Source organism: Rosa rugosa, chromosome 1, assembly GCF_958449725.1.
Source record: "Rosa rugosa chromosome 1, drRosRugo1.1, whole genome shotgun sequence".
NCBI classification, from domain to species: Eukaryota; Viridiplantae; Streptophyta; class Magnoliopsida; order Rosales; family Rosaceae; genus Rosa; species Rosa rugosa.
The window spans coordinates 68747369-68758016 of NC_084820.1; the positions used below are offsets into that span (position 1 = coordinate 68747369).

The following is a 10648-nucleotide window of genomic DNA, read 5'->3' on the forward strand; positions in this document are numbered from 1 at the left end:
AAACTCCTGATCGAACGAGGATTAGATTGACTTGGTAATCTAATACTCGAAAGGACCTTCTTACATTCCCATTTGCAGTCGGAATAATTCTCATTGTGACACGAAAATTTTCCAGATATGCAAAAACACAAGTTTTTTTTTTTTTTTTTTCGTTTATAAGAAAAACAATTTAAAAAAAAAGGAGAAAGATCTCTAATACAGCCCGACTAATCTCTATTAACTGCGGGAGGGAAAGAGTGCTCCTAGACTTCTCCATTTGGTTTTTTTTTTTTTTTTTGAGAGATGAACGTTCCAAAGTCGTGTGTTGGTTTCTCTGAAATTGTGCTTGAATCCTTGATAGTGTGAATATTTTTTGACTAGTAGAAGGAGAAGGCACACCACATTTTTATGACAAGTAGTTATAGCCCGTACAGTCGCATCATTTTTACGTGTTACCTTTACCTTCCAAAACTGGTTTCTATTCTCTCACTGTTTACTGTTGTGAGCGAAATCATAGTTTCGTATCTGATATTTCCAATGGCGGAGCCATCACCGCCGACGATGAGTGAGAACCAGAACCAGAATCCAAGCTCGGCGTGGCCGGCGACGCACATGACTGACGTGGATGTGGACGCCTTGGCTCACTGCACCAGCTACCTTAGCCTCCAGGACGTCTCCAACATGGCCATGACCTGCAAGTACCTCCAAAAAGTCGCCCACTCCGACTCTATCTGGCGCCGCTTCTTCAGGTCTTCCTCCTTACGACTCCGATAGATTTACTTTTCCGAGCATACTAGAATTTGATACCAAGTTTCCATCATTCCTGTGCTGATTTCTTCAAAATTCTACTTGTGAGTTTTCAACTGTTGACCATTTTCTGGAGCATAGTACAAATTTTTGTTTTGGAATTTGCGTTTGTTCAGTTTTTACTGAAACTTTTTTCGAAATCAATTGGTTACAGGGAGAGTTGGCCGCAGCAAACACCTGCATTTGCTTCGCCAACTTCAGGAGTTAGGGAAGCGTATTTACGGCGGCGCACGGATTTGCTGCAATTCAAGTTTTCGGACCCGGTGGTTGCCGATTTCATCACAGATACAAAGCCTGTTGACCACATTTTATTGAATGAAAAGAATATAATCTTCTCTAAGGTATATGCAATGCAGCATATTATTGTATGAAGCAATTTAACAAAGCCTGTTTTGAGTTTCGATTAGTTTCTGAGCATATGTTTAAGTTTCGAATGTGTCCTCTGTGACCTCAGGGTTCAGTGATACAAGTGATAAAGATTGATGACTGGTTAAGTGGGAGGGATTCGGTTGTCACACTAAGTGATCACAGTGCAAGAATTACTTGTATGAGGTGGGTGTTGTGTGTGTGTGGTTTTTGTTAATTTGCTGCTGATGTTTTTAAATGATTGATTGCTTGATGATGTTTTCGTGTTTCGTTTGAAATTGCTTAGTTTTGAGCTTGTCACGACTATTCCATTATTTAGATTTTTTTTGTTTGTCTCAATTGCTACTCTACCAAAGGTTCTTGGCATATTCAGGTTTTGTGATTCTAACATCTTTGACATAAACTGCAGACTGTTTTCGCTTAATGAAACATCTTTATATCGAAGTGAAGCACAAAAGAAAGAGAATGTTTTGGTAACTTCAAGCTCCGATCATGGTATCCGGCTATGGTGGAAGGTATTACAAGAACTTAAAGAATACAGTCTTATTATTTGGCTGTTTTGACCTTTGATTCTTTCATTGTTAATTCTTCTTTCAATTACTTGGGCTTCCACTCTTTGCTCTAAGCCAATTTAACAGACACCCAGTGTTGGTAATTGAATTATTTTCTATCTGATTCAGTGGCTACTATTCTACTGTAAACAGTATTTTTCTTTTCTTGGTTCAGTTCCATGGGACACAAGGAGAATGATAGTTGATTTCGGGTTATTGCTCATGCCTTTTCGAATCCTTGAAAGCTGTTAATCTCTTTTTTTTGTTTTTTTTTTTTCCTTTTTAGGGTGCTTGCCGACGATGTTTTACAGGTCACAAAGGCTCAGTTACGACCCTGTCTGATAAATTGTTAGGCAATGGCACTGGAAAAGTATTGGCAAGTGGAGGGGAAGATGGCACAGTTCGCCTTTGGTCTCTTACTTCCAGTGGAAGACGTGGTCAGCATGCTTTAAAGGCTACTTTCTATGGTCATGAGAAACCCATCAAATTGATGTCAGTTGCTGGGTATGATTTGGTTCCTTCAGGCTATTTCTGTTTATTAAAACTAGATAAATGAAAAATGTGTGTCATTATTCTCTCTTTACCATTTGTCTAGTGCTTTGCTTTGTTACTTTACTTATTTGAGTTCACAATTATACGTTTAAGTACTTGCCCTTTAGTTGAAGACTTGAAGATGTAGGAATGATAACTTTTGTTATTGTTTTTAATTATATGTATATGTATACTTTTTTATGTTGAACTTGCCAACTAACTAGTTGTGGAGAAGAAAAATGATAGAGATAACATAAATTCACAAGGATTGCCTCGTAACTAATCTGAGCTTTAAGTGATGGAAAGCAAACAGAAGGTAGATTTTTGCTTCAGTTAGCCTAATAAGGATGAATCTGGGAATGGGTACCTTTTCTTTTCTAATTAGCCTGGTATGGGCTTACGAACTAATGATCACTGGGTTTAAATTTATAAATTCATGGTATCTCAGTAAATTTACTTTTGTTATGGGCTTATAGCTTGATTTGTATCGTAAGTCATGTTCTGATTTATGATTTATCTAAACTGTATGGGTTTCAACATTCCATTGTGGACATTCGTTGGTTTCTTTAACATCTCTTTCTAAGTAGTCCATCCTTTTTGTGTGATGAGCTGATAGGGGCATAATCATGATAGTCTGTCCATATTAGCTGCACCTCATAGTTAATCATCTGGCTATGTTTCTTGTGCTTTGGAACACTGATAATGTGTTTTTCTTTTACCCGGCAGGCATAAAACTTCTATTTTGGTAACTGTTACAGGAGATTCTAAGGTATGCTCATTTTCTTTTTTGTTGTTACCTCATTCATCAATCTAATGCTGCATTCTTACTCAGATCTGATCATCCTCTTGACAATTTTGTTTTATATCGTTGGCTTTCTGATGATTGTGGTTTCTAACAGGTAAGGTTGTGGGATGCAGCTGCACAGTCTGCTGTTCCTTCTTCATCTTGTGTGGGAATGACTTCAATTCCTGGTCCCCTTATAAACATGAAGTGCCATGAACAATTGCTCTATCTTGCTGCCGGTTCCTCTGTTGCTGTAATCGATCTGAGGACAATGAGAAAAGTTCTCCCATATTCGATAGATGAAAGGCTATGTTCTTTTGATGCCATTCCTTCAAAATCCTTGTTCTGTGTTGGCAGCAGTAATGGCAGGTACATCAGTCAGAATTCCTCTGATTTCACGTATTTTTGTTTCATTAGTACAAATTAGTATTCATAATTTTACCAGTAGTTTTGCCCTTACTGAGACAAATAAACGTAATGATGCAGAGCGATGCTTTACGATATCAGGAGGGTCAAGCTCCCCAACTCGAAAGCAGAACCAGTAATCGAGTTGGATGGTGGACACATTGGGCCATTGACTCACTTGAACATGGATTCATACAAAATAGTTACAGGAGGCCGAGGCAGGGGAGATTCTCATGTTAATATTTGGGAGTCCAACACTGGTGCACTCGTCAGTTCCCTGACTTGTGATGTGGAGGAAGCAAGTATGGATGCCCTAGCTGTAAATGGGTGTCAAATTGTTACTGCCAACACCAGCCATATGGAAGATTCGGGAGTTCTACGCTATAGGGACTTCAGCAATGCTTCATGTCCTGCTGTTAATAGTGAAGGTGACCATGTTTCAAAGTTTTGGAATCCACAATCTTATAGTGATAGTGATTAGTGAGACTGAATAGATTTGCTTCTACATAATTTATGGAGCCACAAAAATAATATGAAAATGTTTGGTCATATGGAGCCACAATCTTGTAGGACAATTTTTGTTCAAATTTGGTGGTTTACTCATGTGTAAGGGCTTGGTGCACAAGTTATAAATACACAAGAATTGATGTTTTACCGCTAGAAGGGTTGGTAAAATTCCCCCATTTTTTTTGGATCAAAATATCCAAATTTGGCAATATAAAACTTTTTTTTTTTTTTTTTTAAGGGAAATGGAATATATTCCAATGATCGAAAAGATCATAACGACCGTACAAGGTCAATCTAGGGGATCCGAAGATCACCCATTACAATCACTGCTCAACTGACTACACAAATAGTCAGACTAATACCCCATAAGGGGATGCGAAAACTAAAAACCAAAAAGAAACTACAAAGCTACTAACCAAAAGGAAACTACAAAGAAAAAACAACTAACAACTATGTTTATTTCAAAATACAACCCTAATTCTCCGCATCTACCATGAATGGCTTGGGGCCTAAGACCATCTTGGTGTACCCTTCCGCTGTTCAAAGCAGTGAATAGCCTCAAATTAGAGTCATATAGAAGTCCAGCCCACAACAAGCCCAACAAGAGCCCCGGGCCAACCGCTGGCCCAAACAAGAGAGAGGAGGGAGAATGGACTGAACCAGAAGCCCAGCCCACACCCACTGCCCTCAATCTGCAACTCAGACCGTCGATCACCGGAACCCTAAGAAGCTTGCCGGAGGCACTGCTACCACACCAAGCAAGCAAGCCGCCACTGCCATTCCGGCGGACGACCTCTATCTTCAACCATCCCCGCCACCTTGAGGGACCTAGGTCCGACCTGGAAGATAGCCTCGCAGGCTAAACAAGCCCGATCTGTTGCAAAAACTAGGAGTGCCTTCGAAGAGATGCCGACAAAGGTGCACCGCCAACAACCAGAAGCCAGATCCGTCGCCGCCTCACACCCACTTCAAGTGCAGAGATGCCGGTCGTCCCCGATCCCAAATCTGAGAATACTCCCCTCTGATGCACACGCGAGCGTCGCACACCAGATACGAACGGCGCCGGAAGACCCCCCTGACAGGCAAGGAAACCCAGTTGCCGTCGCCCTGCCACCAACAACCCTAGGGTTTTGGTATACTCAGCTCCGAAAAAGATGGAGCGTCTTTAGATGGTTTGTTACTTTTAACTTGGCAATATAAAACTTTTTAATTTGGGGCATTGATAAGAAAAGGTCATATGTATAGATCATATATATGTTAAATAAGGACATACCATATGATACATTTCAAATGTTAATGTTATTTTGTCTATTGGGGAAAAAAAAAAAAAAGGTCATACTATATGATATGGAAATCTGTCCTAGTGTTCATCTATTAAAAAGATGCCATCAATAAAAGTAGGAATTACAATATATGCCATCATATCCCTAGAAATCAAATCAAAACTCTCTCCACCCCTCCCTCCCTCCCTCCCTCCCTCCTATATATGATATATCTATAACTAATTCTTGGAATAAGACTTGAAAATTTAGTTACTGTAATTTGAAGGCATTAAGATGGAGCTAATTGCAACAAAAAAGAGAAAAAAAGAAGAAGAAGAAGATGGAGCTGATTAAATATGTTGCACTTTTGTTTTCTGACTACGGACAACATGCCTTCTTGAATAATAGAGCAGTTTCGTACTTCAGGTTCAGTACATGCTGAATTATTTTGTAGTGGTGGATGACCAGCTCTCAATATCTTTCTAAAAAAAAAAATGACTCAGTAATTACAAAAGGTCAAACAAATATGAAATTATATTATGCTTTGGGAAAAAATAAAGAAGGGGAAGAAGATGAAGATGAATATTGAATATACTATTATAATTTTTTTGTTGACCATTCAAAAGCTAGCTAGGATTACCATTTTTGATCAAGGGAAATCTTTACCTATATATTTTCAATAAATAAATGAAGCTTTTAGGATAAGAAAAAAAAATCAAATCATAATATTATGTCATTGTTTGGACTTTGGACTAGTCGAAAAAGACATCCTAGCAGCTAGAAATAAAAGACATCCTAGCAGCTAGAAATATGTAAGTATGAATGTATGATACATGGTGTATATATAATATCAACGTCTAAGGTTCAAATAGCATTAACGTGCGTTGAAAGATTTACATTTAGCAAGACAATTTCTTCTGATGTTGTTTGGGACTTGAGAGTTTTACTATCTCTGGTTTTCAATGGAACATATATATTGAATATAAGTCATATATATATGTGTGTGTGTGTGTTCACAGGTAAGTACTTCCAGATCGAGTTGTAGATGAGCAAAACTGGAACAAACAACCAGACTTAATTTGAAAATATTTAAATGAAGCCGGTGGTAGTATTTTTTCCATATTGATGAAGGTCCTCATGGGAGATTTAGTGCAGGTTGACACTGACATTGATATTTGATACTAGTAAAGTGCTCTCTTAACTATAGCGGTTAACTGTGGGATTAATATAGTACATGAATTGAACAGACTACACTCATCCTTTTTTTTTTTTTTTTTTTTCTCTCTCTCTCTCTCTCTCTCTCTCAAAGTCGGAACTTGGAAGTAGGTATGTTTCCGTATAACCCCCCCCCCCCCCCCCCCCCCCCCCCCACATATGTAATACTATTCCAGTATTCCATATGCATGGTAAGTGATAACACTTCTTGCAAGAGAATATAGGTCAGCCTTGAATTTGATATCTACTTTGGTATTAAAAAAAAAAAATATTACAAAGACAAAGACAAAGCATACGCAGCTTTGCTTCCATGGCTGCAGGTTGTGATTCTTGTGATATCTGGAAGCACAGAGTGCTGTGCTGCTTGTGTGTTTTAAAATGGAAAAACTGAAAGCTAAGGTGAAGTACGTACCAGCTGGTCAAAATTAAACCCAAGTATTTACGAAACCGATTCGACTCGGTCGAGGCGGAGACGAGTCTGATCAGGTCAAGTCGTCTATCTCGATAGCACGGACGAGCGCTTGTGGCTCAAACGAAGCGGGTAGCTTTTAATTAAACAAAACTAATTAAGATTCAGTCATGTAATACAAACGAATTTTTATGCAAGCTAGCATTTAGTTTTTTTTTTTTTTAAATGAAACTTGTTCATACAAAAATAATGAGACTGTTCATTAAAAAAGAAAGAAAGAAAGAAGTTTGCTATAGTAGGACATCTTGACAAAAATTGAGTTGAACCCAAGAAATTTGGAAGACTCTTGAGCTAGATGTAATAATCAACCGAACTTAAGATTAGTCTTAATTCTTATCAAAAAAAAAAAAAAAAAGATTAGTCTTAATTTGTCTCTAAAAATAACCGGTTTATCGGATCACATGCAAGAGTAAATGTTGCAATTTTTTGTCCATATAACACTAGCAGGAATTGCAAAGTACTTGGGTATAGATCAGAGTTCTACAGTCTATAGTGTCTTGATGATCACTTCTGCCAAACTGCCATAGCTAGAGCAGTGCTACACTGCTACCATGCGAGGTTGTCTCTATATCTCATTCGGCTCTACTTCAAATTTTGAGGCTCAGACCCACTGAGTCTGCATTTGATTCAAAATTTCAGATTGATCCCCAAACCTTGTCTGGTAACAACTACTTTGTCCTCCTTTTCTGTAAATATTATGATATGGCAATGGCAGCCAACATCTTCTAAGTTTGTCTTTTTTGGGAATGATATTAATCTGCGTATAAATTGACTCTGAAAAATCTAATCGATCTTAATCTCATCACCATATATATGTTTTAAATAACCAATATTGAGAAAATTACCATATCCATCTTTACTTCATGATAACAATTGCATTGTTTTCTTCCAAATACGTCCCAAGAAAAATCGCGAATAGACCAGTTAGCATGAAATAATATACGCATCAAAAATTTCTAAATCCGATAATAACTTGTACATGAAGATAAGTGATACTATTAATGACAATTTGACCAAACTTGACATTATTGACAATCATCCAAAGCAGTTAAAGATGCAAAGGAAAAAAGATCAACAAGGACCAAAATGGGATACAAATCAATTTGTATCTCTTTTATCTCTTGGTTTATCCAGGCCAGGACCTATTGTACGTTCTAATTAATTACAAGAAAAAGAAAATAAAAATAAAAATTACAACGGCAATTAAATCCAAATCAATTAACCTCTGACGTCCGCGTCAAAACCTTCCCTCCCATTTTCGTGTCTCCTTTACTGTCAGAGAGTGAAGACAAAAGAAAGAGAGCCTTTGGTTGTTGCTCTCTTGATCTGTATTTTGGTTATTGTTTGGCATCGGTTTATCACGACGAAATTTTTAAGTGTTTTGTTTCAGGCGGCTCCTCGGAGCGGCGCAATCTGGACGACAATATCTAGGGTTTCGGTTGTGGGCGGGGCCTCTTATCAGGCTTTTGTTGTAGTTGTTATTGTTATATGAATTAATTTTCTGATCTGGGTCTCTTAGAGTCCAGGGGAAAATTAATTTTCGTTGTAAGTTTTATGTACTTTTCTGTATGGGCATGTCCATCAGACTTCCTTTCACAGCCCACTGGGCTAGCTTGAGGCAGCTTTATTGATCCTCACTTCTCACCAAAAAAAAAAAAAAAAAAAGAGAGAAGAGAGGAGAGGAGAGAGACCTAAACGAAGAACCTGTAAAAGTTAGGGTTTCTAAGCCGAACGAAGCGACGCGTTCGATCACTCTGAAAATGGAAAAGCACTCACTGCCTCTTCTACCATTACTGTGAAAGTGGAAGGAAACAGAACAGATCAAGGGCATTCTCGACTTTTCACTCGTCTCAGTGACTCCTACTTTCCCTCCTTGTCTTCTAGGAAATTTACCCAAATGCCAGTACCGGCCAAGTCAGCATAGAAGGGCATATTAGTCATATATCCAATGAGCTCTAGGCCTCTAGCCAGTGTTGCTCTTAAATATCAGCAATTTTCACTTGGACACCAAGAAATAGAGGCATAACAATTTGCAGTTAACAGTAAGCAGTGCTCACTTTGCAAGAAGGTATGTATGACCATACAACTCTGTTTTCTTGTTTGGTTCTGAGAAAAATTGAAAGAAGAAAAAAAAAAAAAAAGTTGGATTCTTTACTGGATTTTGATGCCTACTAGTTCTATTTTTGTGTAATTTGAAATGGGTCTTTTTGTGTTCTCTGAAATCATTGTATGTTCCTTCAGGTTTTGTGCTTTTAAGAAATGTGCATATTGTTCTTTTGGCTCAAAATGGAGATGAATCAGAGATTTGAAACTTGTAAATTCTATGTATTTTAAGAACTGAAGGGTTATTGAAATGGGAATTCATCTTTGTTCTGACTCATTGCTTGAAGTTACGTACTGCCTAAAATATAAACCCTTTTCTGATATTTATCGGAGTTTTGTTAGATGGGTTTTTTATCTATGATGGAGATAAATTTACTTGATTTCTAGTCTGATAGTACTGATACTTGTGCAGAAGTATGGGTCAAGGCGTCAAGCACTTGGTTGTATTCTAGTGAAGGAGTCGACAGTTGTTGTGAAGGAACATTTTGGGAAGTTTGATGATGTGCTTGAACCAGGGTGTCACTGCTTGCCTCGGTGTTTCGGATACAAGGCAGCCGGTGTGCTATCAATGCGTGTGCGGCAACTCCAAGTTAAATGTGAAACTAAGACTAAGGTTAATTTGCACATTCTTTCATTGCATTTCCTGTATCATGTATTGTGTTTTGAAGTTTGATGTAATATTGCCTCGAATTAGCTTTGATAATATTACATTGGTTTTCAGGATAATGTGTTTGTCAATGTGGTTGCATCGATTCAATTCCGTGCCTTACCAGAGAAAGTAGGGGATGCTTTCTACAAGCTCACTAACACCACTGCTCAGATTCAGGCCTATGTTTTCGATGGTAAGCAGCGTTGTTTGCTTATACGAGTTTTAGTGAATGTAGTAGGTAAATATGGTTGCTTGTACTAGATTAATGAATGCTAACATTTTGCTATTCTTCAGTTATCAGGGCAAGTGTACCCAAATTGGAGTTGGATGCTGTGTTTGAACAGAAGAGTGACATAGCAAAAGCTGTTGAAGAGGAGCTTGAAAAGGTGACACTAATAAACATTAAGTTGTACATGTCTGCATAAGCACATTCTGAGTACCATCAATCTAATCATATACATTTCTGTTACAGGCAATGTCTGCTTATGGTTTTGAAATCGTCGAGACTCTCATTGTTGATATTGTACGTGCCTGATGATCGTGTGAAGAAAGCAATGAATGAGATCAATGCAGGTAGATATATATGGTTTGAACGCTAAAATTTATTTTTTACATGAATTTCTGGAATACTGTTCAAATACCAGTAGGCAAAGAGCTATAGACCTGGCAACCTCTCAAGAGATGCGTTACATATTGCTGAATCCAACCACTATTAGCCTTAGTAAGTTCAATATTAAAATATGTGGAAATAATATATTAAGCAACTGTACCCATCTTTGGTATATTTGATTTAACTTCCCTAATTTCTCATGTGCAGTTGATCATGCCTTCCCCAATCAACTTGAATATGTATGGCTCTGGAGTTGGCAGATGAAGACACCACTACCAAAAGGTGAGCCTTGTTACATCCATCAAAGTTGCTTGTTATGTGTTTCAAAGAAAAGAAAAATGTTCTGTCTTATGTGCTTGTGTGTCAGCAGGCATACTTGTGTTATATCTTTACTTTGTTCATAGTTCTCA

General features: G+C 37.9%; 1 protein-coding gene across 1 annotated transcript; it reads left to right on the forward strand.

Moving 5' to 3' along the window:
• The first annotated feature begins 298 nt into the window (after window positions 1-298).
• Window positions 299-4097, forward strand: LOC133746300 (uncharacterized). The gene is made up of 8 exons (XM_062174480.1): window positions 299-728; window positions 941-1127; window positions 1241-1338; window positions 1562-1667; window positions 1990-2207; window positions 2961-3003; window positions 3134-3387; window positions 3505-4097. The coding sequence occupies exons 1-8, from the start codon at window positions 388-390 to the stop codon at window positions 3902-3904; spliced, it is 1647 nt and encodes a 548-aa protein (XP_062030464.1). The 5' UTR covers window positions 299-387; the 3' UTR covers window positions 3905-4097.
• The last annotated feature ends 6551 nt before the right edge of the window (window positions 4098-10648 follow it).

Excerpts from the sequence above, each read along its gene's own strand:
- LOC133746300 (XM_062174480.1), top strand. The coding sequence starts at position 388 with ATGACAAGTAGTTATAGCCCGTACAGTCGCATCATTTTTACGTGTTAC. Across the intron at positions 1,128-1,240 it reads AGAATATAATCTTCTCTAAG|GGTTCAGTGATACAAGTGAT; the intron begins GTATATGCAATG and ends CTGTGACCTCAG. Across the intron at positions 1,339-1,561 it reads GCAAGAATTACTTGTATGAG|ACTGTTTTCGCTTAATGAAA; the intron begins GTGGGTGTTGTG and ends CATAAACTGCAG.